The 22,281-nt window shown below is 36.0% G+C and overlaps 1 protein-coding gene across 1 annotated transcript in view; it reads left to right on the forward strand.

The window, feature by feature from the left end:
* Nucleotides 1-22,281, forward strand: part of eIF3b (eukaryotic translation initiation factor 3 subunit b) — a 255,386-nt gene that overhangs the window by 177,637 nt on the left and 55,468 nt on the right. The window contains exon 10 of the mRNA XM_090375895.1: nt 12,477-12,549. Coding sequence (XP_090232021.1) covers nt 12,477-12,549 — 73 coding nt within the window. The remainder of the gene's footprint in view (nt 1-12,476; nt 12,550-22,281) is intronic.

A 22,281-nucleotide genomic window follows, 5' to 3' on the forward strand; every position in this document is an offset into this window, starting at 1 on the left:
CTATGACCCACTCTGGCAGCCTGTCTGCCAGAGCTTTCTTTCTCAGAAAATAAGAAAAAGACTAAACACCTCCAACATAATAGAAGAAATGCAAAATTATCAGTTAAAATGGAAAGAACATGTAGAGAGAATGAGTATGAAGAGACTACCAAAATTGGCAATGAACTACAAACCTATTGGAAAAAGAAACAGAGGGCTTCCCAGAAAAAGTTGGTTCGAAGTGTTCTTTGAATAGAGTTAATGGTACAGGCTTCATAAGCCTAAAATCCACTAAGAAGAAGAAGAAAATGGAACTGCACATAGAGAAAAATTAAAAAATTGTACAGTGCTCTGAAAAGAAAATGTGTAAAGGAGTTAAAACTCTCTACAGTGAAAGGTTGCTGGAAAAAAATATGGCCTGGTGTCATCCTTAATCAAAATTTTGTACCTCCTCTGGATGCTGAACTAAGTCCTATAACAAACCTGGCACACATTTGTGGTGGCGAGGGATTTTCTGATATGGTTGAAAATGAAATTCATGAATTAATTGATGATGAAACAGATTTAAATGAGGAGGAATTGGTTCAATTAATAGATGATGGCAAACCAAATACAAATGATGAGGAAAGTTCTACTGAAGATTCTGATTGTGCTGAGTCCGTTAAAGAGTTCAGTCTAAAGAAATTAGCAGAAGGATTAAATTTGGCACAAAAGTTAGGAAGTTATTTTACGGATAATGATACCTCAATAGAGCGCTCGGAAAAATTCAAAAGACAATTGGACAATTGTTTAGCTCCATATTATGAACTTAATAAAAAATTGCAGCATAGTGGTAAGCAAGGTCTTATTACCGACTTTTTGATAAGAAAACCAGCTGAAGTACCCAGTGAGAATTATACAAATGGTGTTGAAGAGATTTCAAGTGATAACGACATGCGGCCACTCGTAAATAAAGAATATCTATGAAATATTTTTTCTGAAGACAGTGATGACGATTAAAATATCCATTTCTTTAATTTTGAAATTTATGCATTATGTGCAGTGAAATTTATGTACAATTCCTAATTTTTATAATTTTATGCTATGTATTTGTTAAATAGTTAGTTACATGAATTCTTGAATGAATAAAATATGTTTTTGTTGAAAGTCATTGTTGTTTTTATAATTAAAAAAACACTACGGAACTACATTTTGTATGAAACCTGAACCTCATATAACACGATTTCTATAACACGTGATATTTCTGGAACCTAACCTCTGCATTATACAAGGGTTACAACCTGTACTCAGTTGTGAGTAATCATTGTGGTAGAATACATACTAGTAGTCAATTTGCCAATTGCCCATTACTTTGGTTTCAGATCCTTTTGGCTCAATTTGACTCCTTCCCCCTCTCACCTTCATAACACAGTTTATAAGATAGTTTTTCTCAATCTTTTTGTTTTCACGAATGATTTATTTTAAATGAAGTCAGTTTTTAAACTAATTTTTTTTAAATTTCTGTAACTTCCGTGGTTTTTTTTTTTTTTTTTTTTTGTTCATAAATACAGCCATAATAAACACCTGAGAATAGTTTGCCATAATTGTTCAGTTAGCTATTAAAATAAAAAACGTTTATTCTGCAAGTTTATCATTTCCAAGAGCATAATGCATATGATGGAGCCCAGGTGTGTACCCTCTCTTAAATTAAAAAGCAGTAAAGATTAATTAAAGGACTTAAAGCTTATAAAACTAATATCATTAAAGATTTATTTTCAAAGGAAATAAATGTGATGGGCAGCAACTACTCTGTGTTGCCAAGAGTCTAGAAATACAAGCCAAAACGGGTGGTAGATGACTTTCATCAACCGGTGAAATACCACCACTTTGCTTATTGGAGGCTTGAAGTGGTGAAACCCATGTTTAGTCTCTAGAGCAAAGTTTCCGGCATCCTCCTTCAACCCATGCACGGTACTAAGTACTATAGGTTTTGATACCTTTCGTGTTTGGGGTTTTCATAAAAAAAAATAAAAAACAAAACGCCTCCCTCCCCTCTCATTAAATTAGTAAAAGCTGCATTCCTCAGTTGTGAGTAATCATTGTGGTAAATTCAATCACCTCATCAATCACAATTGTAAAAGACCAGTGAGAGCCAAGTACGCCCATACATCATGAACATCAAAACTGGTTGATAGCCATTGAATTGATCACTGGTATGACATAACATTCATGGCAAACTTCACTATAAATGTTTTATATATATGTTTAGTTTAAATAAAATTTAAAAAATTCTACCAGTGCAGTGCCATCAAGGCAGTTTGTGTGCTGATATAATCTAATTAAGTGTTACAATTTTAAATATTTTAGGTATGACCTAACATTCATGTCAAACTTCACTATAAATATTTTATATTTATGTTTAGTTTAAATAAAATTTAAAAAAAATGCTACCAGTGCAGTGCCATCAAGGCAGTTTGTGTGCTGATATAATCTAATTAAGTGTTACAATTTTAAATATTTTAATATACTCATAGTAGAAGCTGTATGACTTTCTAAGACCAAGGCATGTTTTCTTACAGCATTTGAAAGTTAGCAGGCTCCAGTAGAATTCATAGATAGCAAGTTCCCAGCTGAGTTTTCGGAAATTTTATGTTAAATATTATTTAACTTTGATTTAAATATAACCCTATATGGAGAACCAATTCATCATCCAATAGCACTGATTGGTGAACAAATTTTTTAAACCAAGCTGAAATTAATCAATTTCACAAGGAAGGAAAACTGCACGTTTGCATGATATAACACGCACGCGCGCACGCGCACACACACACACACACACACAGTTTCCAGTACTTTTCAATATCACTGAAGAAATATATATTTTGTAATATCAGTGCTGTCAGTTTCAGTGTGAGAGCCTACCAGATGATATTATGAAAGAAGAAAAAAAATTTATATATAGTGGTTCTTTTTTGGAAAACTAACAAGTACACAAGGAAGCTATAATTAAAACCAATTATTCCAAATAATTTTTTGGTGTTTTTAACCATTCCTCATAGCAGTACAGACTATCACAAAATATCCAAGTGGGGTTGTGGGCTAATTAGTTAGCCCACAACCTAATTAGATCTTTCCTTTCTGGAAATGCTCTTGGCTGCCAAATCTAAATGCCATCATTGATTTTGGCTCAACATTTCTGAAGAGAGCAAAGTCTGCAGTGCTATCTTTCTTAAACCAGCCATAATCAGTTGATGTCTAATCCAAATTCACAAAGACAATCCAAACAGAAATTCACACAGAAAAATGTTAGGCAAGCTATTATTTGAAAGCATACCATACTGGTAAACAGTTGGGTGTTTAAAATTTAATTTCTAATGCAATCTAGGCTTCAAAAAACCTGTTTTTGGCCACAAAAAAGAAAGAAATAAATCAACTTTTTTCCCTCCTCACAGTTATCCAATCTAGCTTTTCAAAAGTTGGCTTATGAGTATTGTATTTGTTAAATTGATGTTGTAGAAGACACTGTAGTGTCTTCTACAACATCAATTTAATTTAAAATTTAATTTCTAATGCAATCTAGGCTTCAAAAAAACCTGTTTTTGGCCACAAAAAAGAAACAAATTTATATTTAAAAGTAAATATATATTTACTTTTAAACAAGTTAACTGATGTGATTTTAATTTAGGTTGAGGTTCATAAGAAATCCTGGCTGCAGTTCACAGATATGGCATAAAATTTGCAACTTAACAAGTACCAAAACTGGGAACATTCTGTTCTTTTGTTCAGCCAAAAGAACTTTATTGCTATACATTACAATATGGTGCACAAGTTCCAACCGCATTATGGCCAAAGTAGCTTATGCGCCATCAAACCTCCATATCAACAACAAGTTCCAACTGAAAATTGTCATAAATGCCAAGGTGGCACAAATTTCATCAGTTGGTAATGCATCATTTTCACATCTGAAATTTTTTGTGGAAGATTTCAGTACTTCTTAGTATTTTTGAAGACAGAAACAAATGAAGCAAAAGGTGTTTTGCAGCATTAGTTCTATTAATATTGACATGAGAACCAACCAGAGGCTAATATGAAATGAAGAAGGAATTGATGTTTACTGATCCTTGGTTGGGGAACTGACAAGTGCACAGGGAAGCTTGAAATATAACAGATTATCCCATGTTCTTGACAGCCAATTCTAAAATGTAGGGCCATTGTTTTTAATAAAACTGATCATTTCTGAAGAGGGTAAAGCCTTGAAAAGCATCTTTCTCAAAGCAATTATAATCAGTTTTTGTGTACCACATACAAAAAATTCCTATGCATTGTTAAATGTTTCAAAACACTATATTGTTAATCCAAAGTCTGGATTTTATAAAAATCTGCTTTTTCTGAAAAATTTTCTGCTTAAAATTGGCAGGTGTGCTTTATGAAGTACCTAAAAAGTTTTGGTGTGTGCAATAAAATGCATAACTGTGAGGTACAGAGTCAAAATTAACACTTTATGTTTTTTAAATGTAGTATACGTTTCGTAAAAAATTACAGTTCTTAAATTTTGATTCTAAACTTAATATTAAATTGCAAAAGGCTTATTGCATTACTGAATATTTCACACAATTGGTATTGTTAAAAAGGTTAATCTCTCTATTTAGTAAAATGGCAGATTAACCTTTTAGCGGTGGATATATTTTTTGGAGTAGTACAATACCAATGCAACTTATTGCCTTGATATTTTGCACAATGGCATCATTAAAAGCATTAATCAGCCATTTGTTTAAATGTTAGGCTAACCTTTTTGGCAATTCCATATATTCCAAAGTAGTTAAGTATCAGTGAAGCTCATTGTAATGGCAAAGTTTTGTTCTGGTTCAGGTCATTTAAATTCTGCTAGTTGGAAACATAAAGACAGGACAAGATAGTCTTGTCTTCCTAACTTCATATCATTTTAGTAAGGTCAGTTAGCATTAGCATATTTTATAAATATGCAGCTACATTATTTCAGAGGCCTTGTAGAGAATGCTCTCCTCAACAAATTTAATAAACCTACTGATATACTGATATGCTCTGAGCTTCATACTAAGTGATTTTAACTCTTTCTGCTTTGAAATCATTCCTTCTCTTCAGTTATTTTATCTTTCTTAGGCCAAATATTACTTTTTTTTAATAGCAGCACCATTCAAAAACTTCAGAATTTTTATCTTCTACCATTTCTCTATCTCTTCTTCATTGAGTGGATTATTTTAGCTGGAGCATCTTTAATAAATCAAGTACACCAGACTGTTTCTGGCATTATTATTTTTGAATTCCTCCTTACTGATGAATGGATGATAAATATAATACTAGGCCAGAATTATTTTTTTTTTTTCCCTAAGATCTCTTATTTTTTCCAAGCACTAGTATATCATTTTTGTAAATGATATACTAGTGCTTGGTGTTTGCCTTAATAAATCCAACCCAAATTGCTTGCAATTGCTCTTTTTTTCACCCTTTGCATCAATATTTTATTTAATTTTGTGTATTTTTGTAATTTTGCTTTGTGTTTATGAACAGGTGGGAAGTTCAAAAATATCTGAGAGGAGTATTCAGTAACTGTTGTAGCACATGAATGAAAAAAATTACTCCATTTTCTTGTTTAGTAGAAACACAATAATAGAGTACAAGACAATGTGCACACTTGAAGTGTTTAACACAATTGTTTTCAATTTGTGTTTCTGAGTACCAAGGGTCTGGTGAGGGGGGTAGATCCTACAGGTTCTGAGCAATTTAATTTTATTAAATATGTATTTAAAATAACTAAATGCACAAGGCATAATACATTAAGAGTTTAATATCTATATAATATCGGTGTATAGATACACCATAGACAACTCTTAAAAAACTACAAAGTAGTTGTTGTAGGCATCATTTGCTCTTTCTCATATTGTGCTCTGCCTTCACGACGAGTTGCCATGATATTGCACTACCTCGAATAAGTAATGCTTCACTAATAGAGAAGACTATTGTTACTTATTCTCGGTGAGTACCACCACCCAGACATGTTTCAAGGCTGTTGTGAATTTAATGTGAAAAAAAAAAAAAAAAACCCATTGGACCAGATCTATTAAATCAAACAAATGAATTATAAAATCCAAACCTAAATCATGAAAAATCTTAATTCAGACGATCATTTCAAAGCTATTTGTGAATTTAATGTGAAAAATAATCCATTGGACCAGGTCTATTAAACCAAACAAATGAGTTATAAAATTTAAACCTATATCATGGAACTGTTTTGATGAGAGCCTAAGAGATCTACATTTTTATCAAGAAAACTGAATTTTGAAATAAACGAAAAAAAAAAACACAGGTGTTTTTTTTTTTTTTTTCCTCCAAATAACTAAAACCAGTACTTAAGATGAACCTCATCTGCAACCAAACTGCACAGAAGAGGTGGCTCTCCCCACCTTTTCAGAAACTTATCAGACCCTAAACGCCATTTTTCCAACTGTAAAAACCTTTGCATGGAAGCAGACATAGTTTGTTTCATGTCCCAAAGATATCCCCTAAAGGTCCCAAACCTTTTCCGTTTTCGAAGCTTCCACACATGATATTTTGCCTCTGTAATTAAAAATATCGTGAACATTTTTTTCTTGCCCAAGGGATGATCGAATTGCAGGTAAATTACCTCCTCTAGTGTGAACTGTCTTATCCTCAAAAATCTACAAATTCTTTTCCAAACTTCCTGCGCGAATCGACAGGAATAAAATAAATGATACTGTTTCAATTTCATTACAAAATTCGCATAATCTGTTGCCTGCCTGTCTGACTAAATCTATACGTAATATCATTCACTGGTATATTTCCGTAACCAACCCTCCACGAAAAATCAATACGCGATGGGTAGTTTCCGCCAATTTTTAGATTTTTAAAAAAACAATTGCGCATCCTAAATTTGGCTTTTCTGGATTTTCTGAGTTAAACAGTGTCCAGTAGAGTTGTTTTAAACCACCCTTAAAAGGATCTATATCTTTCTCCCTTAACTGCGTGCACATATCCCAAATTTTTTTGTAATATATAGGAATTGTCTCTGCTTTTGGCCCTAGATAATTGCCGCCTTTAATTAAGGCTGTATTAAATCCCATAAAATATTTTATCAGTACCACTACTAAATGGTTAGATTGCACCATATTAGCCACATCCAGCAGTCTCTTACAGCTACACCTCAAATTAATTTTTGCAATACTTATTCCCCCATCTTCCCATGGTAAAAATAAAAATTTCTGCCCTTTCTCTTGCCGTTTTCCTCCCCATAGAAACTGAAATGTTAGAACGTAAAATCGTCTCATTGTCCTAGCTGTGATTCCTGTTATAAACACCGTGTATAAGATCATAGGTAGGATTACAGTTCTGACAATAATGGATTTGTTCTCAAAAGAAAATTGTCCCACTTCCCACTCTTTTAAACTTTCACGTATTTTAGTGGTGAGCCCTCCTACGGGTAGCATGGGACTCTCTCTAAACGGAACTCCCAATATTTGGATCGATTTATCCGACTCCACTTCTCGTTGTGGTAAAGGTCGATGTACCCATTCCCCTAGCAATTTGATCCTAGTCTTGTCTTCGTTTATGTTTAACCCCGACTTCTTACCAAAAGAAGTAACCAGTGACATAAATTCTTCCACAGCATAACTCGTAGTGAGAGTGGCTGTAACATCATCCACATACATTATACATTTACACTGCTCTGCCGGCTTTGGCAACGGTGTCCCCTGAATGGCCTCAGTTCTGTCTATTCTTCCCAGTAGTGGTTAGTGCTAACGTAAATAACAAAGGACTAAGTGGACATCCTTGTTTTACTCCCCTATCAATTTTAATGTTTTTCGAAATTTCTCCATTTATCAAAAGTCGTGTGCTACTACGTGTATATAAATTTCTCAGGACTGTAAACAACTTAGATCCTATGTTCGTATCTTTAATTATAGAGAAAAGGTAGTCGTGGTCGATTCTATCGAAAGCCTTTTCTAGGTCGATTGCCACTAACGCTAAATTGTAACTCTTTCTTTTCCGATATTCTAATATATCTTTTAATAGCCAAAGGTTATATTCTATCCGCCTCCCCGGTATACCGTAGCACTGTGTGCTTCTAACTACCTGGGTTACGTCGCGTTTTAGCTTAGTTGTCAAAATCTTTGCAAATATTTTGTAGTCACAATTAGCCAACATTATAGGTCTCCAGTTAGCAATTTTCGTTAAATCCCGTCCATGCTTCGGAATGAAAGTAGTATAGGCATTTAAAAAGCCTTCGGGTACAACCCCTTCCAGAAAAAATTTGTTAAAGACGGCCAGAAGAATAGGCGCTAACAAGTTCCAAAATTTCTTATAAAATTCAACCCCCCAAACCATCTGGTCCTGGCACGCGTCGTAATTTACATGATTTTTAGAGCCACAGTTAGATCCCCCCATAATTATTTCCCTGTCCTGTAATGCTTTTTGCTCGGGTGTGAATTGTCCAATCGTCCAAATGGAGTTGTCTCTCTCTTTTTTTCTGCAAAGCAAGCTCTTTTTCATAGTAATTTACAAAACTATTCATAATAGTTAGCATTGTTGAATGTGTGTTGTCATCGTCTTTAATTTCCTGAACCGTTTTGACTAAATTATTTAGCCTTAGTCTTCTTTGGTAAAACGCAGCTGAAGGACTATCAGCCTCCCTAAATTTCAGCTGTATTTTTCGCGCCTTTTCTTTCTCTTCTTCCAATATTATACCGTCAATGATCGCTTGTACTTCCGCTGTTGCCCTTCCATCCCCGCACCGTTGGTAAATTCTTTTTTCTTGTAAGAGATCTTTCAGTCTATTTCTGCGTTGTTCGTTTCTTTCCTTAATTTTGGAGTAATAAAATGATTTAGCACTTTCTTTAATTTTCGCCAACATTTCCCACTCATTTCCACCTCGCTCTACTATCTCTTTAATAACTGTTGTAAAGTCCCAGTCCTCTCTCTCCAGAACTGCTGGGTTGAGCTTCCAATAGCCTTTACCCAGACTAACGTTTGTAAATAAATCTCCCTTCCACATTACTGCCATGTGATCTGAAACTTGTCGACCTCCCACAAATTTCACATGCCGTATCATTGTTATCTTATCCTTCAACTGACTTGTTGCATAAATGCGATCTATCCTAGTTCCTATGTTGTTGGCTATTCTCGTGGCCGCTCGTCTCCCCGGATTTTTTTCCCTCCAGACGTCTACCAAGTCCAATTTAGTACAAACCTCGATTGATTCACGACCCCCCCCCCCCCCCGTACCATGATGCGGGGTACCCGCCAGAATTTTGTCCATAATGGGGTCAGGAATGCAGTTCCAGTCCTCTGCCATTATAACCCACTGCACCCCCTCATATAGTTGCCCAGCCCCTGAAACAGTTTTCCTTCCTAAAGTGGAATTTGGACTATAGACACAGATTAGTCTAATTGTGCGCCCCCCCCCCCCATAACTCCAATCCACTGCCACAACCCGCCCTTCTGTATCCCTACCCACTTTAGTCGTACAGTCCCTAAAATTGGAGGAACCACTACTATTCCCACCCCTGTGGATCGATTTGTCCCAAAACTCCAAAATCCTAACAACCGGTATCTGTTTTGAAACTGCTGGATGTCTGCTAAACTTGCGAAGTGGGTTTCTTGTAGAAACCAAATCTTTACCCCCATGTTCATCATAATTTGCCATATCATCCTTTGTTTGTAATCGCTCTCAGACCCTGTACATTTAACGACATAAATGTTATTCCGGACATTATGAGCAGAACTTTACTAGAACTTCTGCTAAGATATTCCTATGTTCGGCATTTAACTTGTTACTGGTGAGCAACACGGTGAGATCTCCAACATTCTTGTTTTTAATATTGGAAATAACGAAATCACCCCAATTGAACTGAATATTAACTACTTGACCCTCCTCGTTTTCATTCCAAAGAAAATTCGGTTCTCCTCGAGTTTTAACAATTTCCACCAAGCTTCACCTATATTCCCTATATTCTTTTGTGTTTCCTACTACATTTAACCATTCTATTCCTTCATATTCCCTTGTTTGTATGCCATCTGAATCCGAATCAGACCCTGAAAGTGTTTTGCAATCTTTCTTACCGCCTGACAAAATTGATACCTCTTCCCCCTCTATTTGTTTTGTTTCGGTCTCTTCATTGTTTCGGTCTCTAAATACCAGGTACCCTGGTATTGCAGACATGACGACCCAGTTGTGAAGATAATCACACAATATGAGAGATGCCAAAAGGCGTATATGACAATATTTAAAATAACTAAATGCACAAGGCATAATACATTAAGAGTTTATGGTGTATCTACACACCGATATTATATAGATATTAAACTCTTAATGTATTATGCCTTGTGCATTTAGTTATTTTAAATATTGTCATATACACCTTTTGGCATCTCTCATATTGTGTGATTATCTTCACAACTGGGTCGTCATGTCTGCAATACCAGGGTACCTGCCCACCCCACTGATGATAGGCCAATAGCCTTGAAACATGTCTGGGTGGTGGTACTCACTGAGAATAAGTAACAATAGTCTTCTCTATTAGTGAAGCGTTACTTATTCGAGGTAGTGCAATATCATGGCAACTCGTCGTGAAGGCAGAGCACAATATGAGAGAGCAAATGATGCCTACAACAACTACTTTGTAGTTTTTTAAGAGTTTTCTATGGTGTATCTACACACCGATATTATATTATATTAAATATGTATGTGTGCATGCATTGTTTATAAAGATATTGGGGTTTTGTAGAAAATTTGGATTTGCTGAAGGTTCCTCAGCTGAAAAGGAGAGAAAAGTGAGTATACTTCAGGTATTTTTTCAACTGTACAAATCGTTGGAACAATTAATTGAGTAATTATTGAAAGAATAGTAATAGATATCTCAGAAAATAGTAGCATTCTGTTAGTAACATTTTAGATCCTTTCCATGTATTGTTCCATTTCTTTCTTCTTCTCTCCTCACTAGTATTTCCATTATATTCACAATACAATGCAAGTTAAAATAACTTATGCTACTTGGATTTCATATCTGACTGGTGTCTAATAATAATATTAGTACTCATATTAGAGTGTTTATCCATTATATATTTTTGAAAATCACAATATGCACTTGTCAGTAGCACTGCACATGCATGTGTGCAGTGCTATTGACAAGTGTTCACTTTTATTATGACCACCCCATCCCTAATGGGCTATGCCACATAGCTGGTAGTATGAAAAGCCAAACAGCTTTGTATGCTAGAGCACTGGTAATTTGCATCTGGTTGTGCAAGTCAAAGTGATTAAGTAGCAGTTATGGGATGTACTAAAGATATAATGGAGTTTCAAAAGGACGTGATTGTGGAAGCTCATGTGTTGGGTACTTCCATATTGGAAACTGTCTTATTGGTTGCTCGCGGCCCACTGCAATTAAAGTGTACAAAGAATGGTGTTGAATGGATCAAACCACCTCCCGTTGACAGAACTATAAGGGATTACGCAAGGTGGAAGTTTGTGATGAAGGGTACTGGCTCAATGGCAGGTTACATTGTGAGAGTAATATCCCAAATGATGATGGGATATTACTCTCACACTGATAACTGCTGATAACCCAACAGACACCCTCTCCTCACCGATGATCATTGTTTAATGGCTTAATCTGCTCTTTTATATGACCTGGTTTTGGCACATTATAACCTTAGTCCTGATGCATCAATAAAACACAAAACAACAACAACCCATCATGCATGGTGCCCCCATCCAGGCAGCTGGTGGTGATTGCTTTATATGGTGCATGTCTTGCTGGCAATAACTGGGACCCCTGGTGCATATGGACCATCTCGCATCTCACTGGTGTGGTCTGTTGGCAGCTTTTAGGAGACCATGTGCACCCTTCCACGTATTTTTTCCTCAGACAGAAATGGGATCTTTCAAGACAGTAATGTGCCATGTCATAGGGCCCACACTGCACAAGTGGTTCAAGGACCACAGTGAAGATATTGCCTATCTTGATTGGCCTCCAAATTCATCTGACCTCAAATCCAATTTGAACACCTATGGGATGTTTTAGAATGGGAAGTGAGGCATATGGACACGCAACAGTCATCTGTTCTGACACTGTGGAAAACCTTGCAAGCAGCCTGGCTACAGATTCATATTGATCAGACATCTAGTGGAGTCATTCCATAAGCGAATAGCAGCTGTTATCTGTGAGAACTATAGCCCAACGTGGTAATAAGTACGTGGTCATAATTCAGTGATCACTTCACCTTCCATTATCACCCTCGGTGATAATGGAGGGTGAAGTGTTAGATACTCATCTCTGTCCGGCAAAGTTTTTCAAAGACATTTTGTGATTAGTGTAACTATGTATAGTAGATGGGGAGGGGGGGGGGTCTGTCCCCAGTTAAGGAAAACCAGCTGTAATAGCTGTTTTTTTTTTTATTATTGTTGAACTTGAGGTTAATTTGTGCTGCAAACAGTCATACAATTTTTTGTTTATTTTATGTAGGGTCTGTATTACAATTTTGAAGTATTTCACATGAGGGAAAAACAAATACCTGTTGACAGTGTAGAAATAAAAGGTAAGCTTATTCACTCTGAATAATAGAAATAGCAGATAATAGAAACATATTATACATGTAAAACCCAGTTATCATTCATGAAAAGAAATGCTTATTTTAATTAAAACTTGAGAAATCCAGTGCCATTTTAAATTTAATATTTTGTTAAAATATATATTAAAAGACGTTAAAATGCTCCAAAACTTTTTCCAAGGTTTGTATAAATAGTACTACACTTCACATAGATGCCAGTTATCACTCTATAAATATCAACCCAGTATTTGATTTTTCTGTATACACAACTGAGAAGCATGCCTGGAGTTATGGTTGCTACAGCTGATGGCTCTCTTCCTCAACTGCTTCTCTTTCTCTGCCTAAGTCATGAATTTTGTTAGTATAGTTGGTTTCTTGGGAGGTGGAGAGGGGGATCAACAATTCAAACGAAGGGCTGGGATTTTTCATTGACTTCTTGGAAGCTAGGTTATTGGACTACCTGTTCCATTCCACAGATTTGGAAACAACATTACCACTACAAACATGGTTATTGAAAGGAAAAATAATGAAAGTATTTTTTATATATTTTATTTTATTGCTTTTTATATGTATATACAGTAAACCTTCGCTAATCCGGATTAATTGGGGGAGAGGTCATCCAGATTAAGCGATAATCTGAATTAGTGAAGCAAAAGATAGCCGTAAAAGACAAAAAAACTTAGAACACAAATAAATGGAAAATTTAATGACGTAGATAGTGCTGATAAAAAATAAATAAATAAAATATCACTGTAGAGCCTTTATTTAAAAACTAAAAAGATAATACATTTATCCACTGATGGATGGATAAATTGTATTGTCTTTTTACATTTATCAGGTGGCATTGGTGTGCAATGACAGTGCCACTTCTTTTGGATTTTTTAATACTATAATTATTAGCCATATGGTGCAAGGAAGCCTGAGGCTTATGCTGCACCAGCCAAAAAAAAAAATTTCCGAGTTACCCTGAGAGAGAGAGAGAGAGAGAGAGAGAGAGAGAGAGAGAGAGAGAGAGAGCAAGAGTCAGAAGTAGAAGGGAATCACCAAGAAAGAGAATAATGATGATATCTAGCTCAGGACCCAGTGTGTGCCAAGCCCATACTCACCAGATATGAGCCCCTGGGGTTAACTGGCAATTTGATACACTGCTTTTATCACTCCCCACATCGAATTTTAAAGCAAATGTCTTTATAGATTCTTATTGTTCATTTTTTAATATCTGACACATCCTGTTGGCCAATACCAAATTCTTCAGCATTTTTTTTTTTTTTCTTTTTTCCCCATAACACCATTTTCAAGTTGTTCTATCACTTTGAGCCTGTTAATGATAGTTAAAGTAGCGGTTTTTCTTCTTTTTTATTCCACTTTTTAATTCTTAGAACCCATAATGATATAAAATATGTCGACATATGTATATACGTCCGTCTCAGACGTATATACATATGACTCTGAGTCGGACATTTGTCCATCAGAGTCAACAACGATACTCAACAACACGCAAGACAGTGTGATGTATGTCCCGTCTCTCTATGCGCAGTTAATCAGCATGCAGTAGAGTTACTCATCTGGCTTACTAAATTCCGTGTCTTTCAAAGTACTCAACTGTGAACAGAATTTTCCATGCTTCGAACTGGATTAGCGAGGGTTTACTGTATGAATATTTTATATTCAAATATACAGATATTTACATACACATGTTCTATAGGTGATGTGGAGCAAAAAAATGCTCTATAAACAACAGGTAGTTTGATACCATTATCAAGTTAAGCATTAGTGTAATTTAGCAAATAAAGAGCTAATCAATTTTAAATGCAGCTTTATTGTTGTTATTAACTTACAAGATTACTTACAATTAAATCCAGTTTTCAAAATGACCATCTTGTGACTGCTGCATGTTTCCAAGGTGTTAGTCCTCATTGTATGTCTACTAATTCATTTCTGATGCCATTCGTAGCTTCATATATCACATCTGCTGCTACCTTTTTTTCTGGCTTACCACTGTAACTTGTCCTAGACTGCAATCGCAGAGGAAGAAGTCTGAAGGTTTAAGTCAAGTGACTGAATTATCCATGTCATCAGTTCACCCTCTGTGTCCATCTTTGTTTATAATTTTCATTGACAAATCATATCCTGGAGGTAATAATAGTAACAGAGGCATGTGTCGCAAGAAAGCAAGCTTGTGAGCTTATGTAGCATCAGCCAAAAAAAAAAAAAAAAAAAATTTTGCACATCCATTCCCTCTAAAAGTTTGTCCAGTTTGTCCTTGAATTTATTTAAGCTTTCAACTTCCACAATGACAGATTGAAGTTTATTCCAGCAATTAACCACATACTGGCTAAATGCAAATTTACACACATCTATTCTACAACTGTCTTTCCTTAATTTGAATTTTTTCCCCTCAGGTTCTTAATCTGAGCAAGCAGAAGAATCCCATCAGAATTCAGCTTGCTCAACCCATTCAAGGCCTTATACATCTTAGTCAGATCATCTCGCATTTGCCTAGTCTTCAGCCGATGCAATTGGCAGAACTTAAGCTTTTCTTGGTAAGAAGTTCCCTTCATTCCCCTCACCAATCTTGTTGCCCTTCTCTGTACACGCTCAAGCAACTCTACATCTTTCCTAAAGTGAGGCCTCCAGACCTGTACGCAATACTCGAGTATTGTGTACGCACAGTATTGCGTACTGGTGTACGCAATACTTTGGCCTGGCCTTTGCCTTATACAAAGGCAAAATCACTTCCTTTTCCCTACTACCAAAATTCCTGTATATCATTGACAATACCCCATGTCCTCCTGTGGCAGCCTGTGTTCATTGCTCAGAAAACTTCATATCTGACTGCACAATTACTCCCAGGTTTTTCATTTTCTACCACCCTAAGTGTAGTACTACACAGTTGGTACGTTTCTCTGGAGTTACTTCTACCCATGTGCAATACTTTGCATTTCTCAATATTAAACTTCAGTTGCCACTTCTCGGCCTATGTGCCCAAATTTTCTAGATCCTATTGGAGTAACACACTGCCATTACTGTTGTTAACAACTCTGCCAACCTTTGTATCATCTGCACACTTCGACACTAAGCCTGATATACCTTCATCAATATTGTTGATAAATATACAAAATAACAGTGGGCCCAAAACGGAACCCTGGAGGACCCCACTAATAACATTAGTCCACAAAGAGCAGCGTCCATTGATTACCACAACCACAACTTACCCTTAATACCATACTGCTCCAATTTTTACGAAAATCTTCCATGTGCAGCAGTGTCAAAAGCTTTCCTGAACTCCAAGTATACAATATCAAAATTATTTTTTGCATCCAGTTCCTTTGTAACTACATCATAGTATCCAGTCAAATTTGTCAGACAAGACTTTCGCTTAACAAACCCATGCTGTGTCCGAATTATTACTGCAGTCTTGTCTAGATGATCCTGCAATGCATCTTTAACCAGTAACTCCATTATTTCCCTCCAAACAGAAGTTAAACTAACTGTCTGTAATTACTCGTGTCATCCTTAGATCCTCTTTGTGAATTGGGGATACATTTGCACATCTCCAGTCCGTGGGGACTTCCCCTAAGTCCAAGGATGCTCTCATAATTATGGCTAAAGGTTTGCTTACTTTCTTTGCCGCCTCCTTTAATATAACTGATCAGATCAAGTGTATTACACTCTCTGGTTGCCTCTCGAACATGTTGCTGAAGAAAACAATCATCCAATAAATCCACAAAAGTCTTTCTAGTTTGCGAGGGACCATCCCACAAGTTCCAGTCTATATCTGGGAAGTTAAAATCCCCCATTATAACACAATCTGATTTACTAGCCCATTCTATTTCTCTGTACAATTGTTCATTGTACTCAGAGTCATTAGGCCTATAACACACTCCTGCTCTCATTTTTACTTTCCCAGTGCTTATGTCACACCAAACTGGCTCAACGTTGTACTGTCCAGGTCAACTGGATGTACTTCCTTAGATTTTGTTTTTCTTGATTAACAGCATAACCCCTCCTCCCTTCCTATCCTGTCTATCCTTTCTGTACACATTGTACTCCCCAAATTCCAATTGTGCATTCCTGATATCTGTGTGACACCACGTCTTTGATATCCCAGCAATATCCGCCTTTGATGTCTTGACCAGCACCTCAAATTCATTAAATTTATTTACTATACTTCTAGCATTGGTGTACATGCAAATATACATGCACCTATTCTTATTCTTAGTTACCCTACCACAGCTCATGTATTTTTTGTTTCATGATGGCTCCCACCCGTCCCTGAAATCCCAAGTACCCTGTCCTCCAAGTCACTGCACATTCTAATAGAAGTAGTGCAAGAATCACTTTCCCCTCTGCCTGTGGCTATTTTTAACCTTTTAGTCTGTGAATCCCCCAAGCTGGCAGTTTTCTGACCCACCTAATGCTGCCTCGAAAGCATCAGCAAACACTCTTGCACCCCTTCTATTTAAGTTTATCCCATTCCTGTAGAAGCAGTCTCTCCTGTTAACAAGCACAGACAACGCTGAGAAAAATTCTAACCCGTGAGCCATGCACAATCCCTCCAGGGCCAAATTGATTGACAAGGCTCTCATCATATACTCCCTCCTATTGTGCCTGGGCAGAATTGCAGACACTTTGAAATGTAACTCTAACTCGACTTTTTTTTTCAGCATTGACCTATATTTGTTAAGTAAATCTGCAGGTCTCCTACTCTTAATGTTATTAGTGCCAATGTTTACAACAATATCACCCTTGTACCCTTAAAGGATGATATCTGTTCTATAACATCATCAACTTTTGCCCCTGGCAGACATACCCCTGGTCCTATTCCACCTATCCTTTTTATACAATACACTGCCCATCTCCCTGACAATAGAGTTACCGACAATAACTAACTCCTTATGCTGTTAATCACATTCTTCCTTGGAGATTGCAGCTGTGTTACCTGATGCACAAGAGTGAGCGCTGGCATTGAGTTATTGTATAATGAATATTGTATCCACATTCATCTTTATGTTGCAAGAGGCACATAAATGCTCTAAATACAGTGGTAGTTTATTTTCATGAGAATTTGTTGTAATTTTCAGCTGTAAAATGTAGACCACGTAGATAGATACTAATACTTCTCACCACATGTTTACTGAAAATTTCTGTTGAAAATTATGTTCTGCTACCTCGTGGATTTTTTTGTGCCAAGGAGTGAGAATTCCTTCTATTTTTATTACTAGCATGTGTAAATCGAGATTCATCTGAGAATAAATTATCAGGAAGAATTCATAGTTATTTCAGAATTCAATGGCTGGTGTGATTTCTCAGTAAAAGGTGTGTTGATGATAGACATAAAATTGTCGTTGTGCACAGAATTTCCATGATTGATTATCATGGAAATTCTAGATAAACTACCTAGCCCTCACTGCACTGCAACCAGAATATCACCTCCAAGCTGTCATTGCTCACATTCTGCATTTTCTAGTGGGAAGGAACCAGCTGTGTGTACATTTCTGAAATGTGTTGCAATGTGGATATTGTTGCTGTTATTCTGTTTTAGCAACCTTACCATTTCTATTATAGAAAGTGTATGTTGGCCTATTCTTTTGTAAATGTGTGCTGCATTTTGAATAGCTCTGCAACACAATGTAACCACATTGTATAAGGAGACCAAGAGTCACACAATTACGGAAGTGCTGGCCTGCTACACCACACTAGTGCTTAATTCGGCAGATATGTTAAATTGGCCTGTGGTTTATTGACCCCCCCCCCCCAAAGTCATCTCCAGAACACAAAGTTTGGCTAGTACATCACAGAACATCCTATATATAATGCAGAATTTTTCAAAAGAAAGTATTTTCATAAATATCATATAACATTTCAAAATAAATTATGTTGGTATTTTTTTTAACTCTTGCAAACATATGGGGTCACTGGTGCCTCTGAAGGGAAACTGCACAGACACCAGTGACTTCAGATGTTGCTCTCGGTAGACCATGGCTTTAGCAGTAAAAACATTGCAGTATTGTGGTAATTCCCCCCCCCCCATATTACGTATTATGCTATTTTGCGTACTAACTCTTATTTTAATAAATTTAACATAATGCTGATTTTTTTTTTAATATTTTAACTATATAGGTTAAAATTTTTAGCTTATTTTTAATAGAAAAGCAACAAATTTCAATAAGTCAAATTTTTCATCAACTCAAAATGGTTTTGTTTTCCCTACAACTTCAAATTATCAAGAATTAACCCATTGTAATCAGAACCATGATTACTTCAGATTTACTTTGAAGGTTAGTATTTTAGCCCTCAAACACATTTCACAATAGTTATATTCAAGTAGTTTTTACCTCCTTAATTAAAAAACAAAACAAGAACAATCTTGATCTTTCTAATTGAACCCTCACACAAGTATTATAGCTATATTAATATAGTTTATCTTATCACATGTTCACCTTGCGATTTCACTTTCACCAGGTCATCCCAAAACATGGCATCCTTTTGTTTTCAACAGTAATAAAAATTCGGTTAATGCTAAATATATAACATAGTTCGTGAGTATGCTATTGCACATATGCATAGCTTTTATTTTGGTCGCTCAGTTCTTACCAACTACCTATACGAAATTGTTTGTTTTGGAATCCATTTCTAACAAAATTTAGGGAAATGCTGTGAACATATGATGTCCAAACTTTTGCAGCAGAGCACTGATTATCCATGATGATTTTGGCGAAGCTAGAGCCTTGATGACTGGAAAACATGGCTAATCCACATTATATTTTATTATGATTGTCATAGGTATGTATTTTATGTAAAAGAAAGAACTATCACGTAAAAAAAAATGAACCTAGTCACATTCTAAAATGTAAAAAAGAGCTAAACATTTTTCAAAAAGTTATTTTCTTAGAAACTCTATTTTTTATCGTTTTTTTTCCTTTGGTTATTTTGTTTTTCATTTTTATGTACAGACAAATTTGTGAAGTTTCATTATAATTGTCTCTGCAGTTGTTAGGACTTTACAACTTTCTTTATAAGCTGGGCCTGTCATTGACTTTTACACACTTTAGATTGTCATAGTCAGTCATATTTTTTCACATCCAGCTCATTTTTATTCACATTTAACTGCTGATTAATATTTTTTTCACTAAATCTTTGCATTCTTTAATATGTTGTAATGTATTCAAAATATCAGGAACAATTTATTTCATGTCATGTCTCCCACTTCCAAATTAGCTTCTTCGATTCTAAAGTAATCAGGCAGTTTTTTTTTTTAAACAGACTTTCAATTGTTTCACTCTTGACACTTCTGTCCATGATCTAGAAATGTTGTAGATAGCATCTTTAATTGTTAGTGACTTTCAAAATAACAAAAAGGGTTTTTTTGCTTCTCCTAAATAAAGTCCATCATTATATTTTATACCTATTTCTCTTATATTTCCATACCTTTACTTTCATGATCACAGATTACACCCTGTTCTGTAGGTTGTACCAGTGAGGTAACATTTAATGTGAGTTGAATGACAGCCAATTGTCATCTTATCCAGTCAGATAATGCTCCACACTGTCCTCCTGTGGAGGATGAGATGGAACATTATCTAGAATACATTTTTGTTCAGATTTCTAGGATATTTCAGATTTCCTTGCTTCAGTTAATTTTAATCCATCTTTCCCTGAAGCATCGGAGAAGCACAAAATTGTAATTCTCCCTTTGCTATCTGTAATTCCCCTAGAGCATTTTTTCCTAGTATGAGTGGACATTACTTGACAATAAAATTCTGTTTCACCTGCATTGTAAATTTGTCACAGAACAACATTATTGTCATGTTATCAGTACTGAGTTTTTAACCCTATATTTCTATCATTTTCTAAACCACATGCAATTATATCTTTAAACTGTTGTAACCTACTAGAAGAAAATTGAAAATGTTCCAGCAATTTCTAATTTCTCAGAAAAATATTTGCTCAGATGACTGAGTTCTGGCATTCAGTTGAGCAGCTGAGAGCTTGATGGGGTCTCCCATTTTAATTCTTTCAAGGGTGTCTACTCTACTCTTCGCACTCTTTGCATCAAACACACACACACAAATATATCCCCCCCAGGGGGCTCTGTCATGTCCTGCTCCAGAAAGATCTGCAAACATTGCACAAGTTGCATATTTTGTTAGGCTGTGGTTCGTAGAAGGATGCACTGGTTCCACACAGGGTGGTTCTTATCAGTAACTATTTTCAGTGGAACAAGAAATATGTTCTGCAAGAAGGATAAGTGGAATAGGACTAGGGTATGTCTGCAAAGGAAAAAGTAGATGATATAGAGCAGATATCTTTTAAAGGGCACAGAAGGTGACGTTGTACATGTTGGCACTAATAATATGAAGACTTAATTAACAAATACAGAGCAATGTTGGGGAAAAGTCGCAAGTTAAGTTTGAATTTGAAAGTGTCTGCAGTTCTGTCCAGACACAATAGGAGAGAGAACATGTTAAGAGCTTTGTCAGTCAATTCAGTCCTGGAATGAATGTGCAAGGCTCATGGAATGGAATTTTTCTCAGTATGGTCTGTGCTCGTTAACATGGAATGGAATTTTTCTCAGTATGGTCTGTGCTCGTTAACAGGAGAGACTTACTTTTTTACAGGGATGGGATGCACTTAAATGGAAAGGGTGCAAGAATATTTGTTGATGCTATCGAGGCATTGATAGGTGGGTTGGAAAGGTGCTAGCTTGGGGGGGGGGGAATACACTGATTAATATATTAACTAGAGCCACAGGCAGAGATGAAGGCGATTCTTGCACTGCTTCTATTGGAAAATGCATCAGCCTGGAAAGCAGGGTATTGGGAATTTCAGGCCTGGTGTTGATCATCGTGAAACAAGTAAATTTATGAGCTGTTGAAGTGTAGTATTGTAGAGTAAGAATATGTGCATGTACATTAATGCTAGGAGAATTGTAAATAAATTTAATGAATTTGATACTGATTAAGTCATCAAATGCAGACACTATAGGGATATCGGACTCATGGTATCTCTCACACATAAGTAAGCAATGCTGAATTTGAATATGGAGAGTACAAGGTATACAGGAAGGACAAACAGGACAGAAGTGTTGGAGGGGTTATGCTCTTAGTTAAGAAGCATATTAAATCTAAGGCAGTGCATCCAATTGACATGGGTGACCAGTACAATGTTGAATAAGTTTGGTGTGATATAAGCACTGGGAAAACAAAATTGAGAGTAGGAGTGTATTATAGGCTGACTGTAATAAGCATTGTAACTTTCCAGATGTTGGTTGGAATTTGTGGGTTGGTCACTCACACACTAACAAGACTTTTGTAGATTTCTTAGATGACTATTTTCCACAGCAGCATGTTAGAGAGGCAACAATACTCGCGATCTGGTTATCAGCAATGATTCTACATGCATTAAGAATCTGCAGGTAAACGATCCACTGGGTGGCAGCGATCACAGTGTACTAATGTGGAATTTAATTAAAGACATAACTACTGTCGAGGGTGAAAGAAAAGGCTATAGCCTTCTTAAGGGTTTCTACAGTGCTCTCAGACAGTTTTTAAATTCTATACAGTGGGACCAACTGATGGCGTTACCAACAGCAAATTCTAAATGAGAAGCATTCAGGAAAGTAATCAGAGAAGCTACTAGGCTTTCCATACCAACAAAGAAATGCTGTTCAAGGCTTAGACCTAAATGGATGTCAGATGAACTAATGAGACACGTGGC

Source organism: Mastigoproctus giganteus, chromosome 6, assembly GCF_048544385.1.
Source record: "Mastigoproctus giganteus isolate SK-2022 chromosome 6, ASM4854438v1, whole genome shotgun sequence".
Lineage (NCBI taxonomy): Eukaryota > Metazoa > Arthropoda > Arachnida > Uropygi > Thelyphonidae > Mastigoproctus > Mastigoproctus giganteus.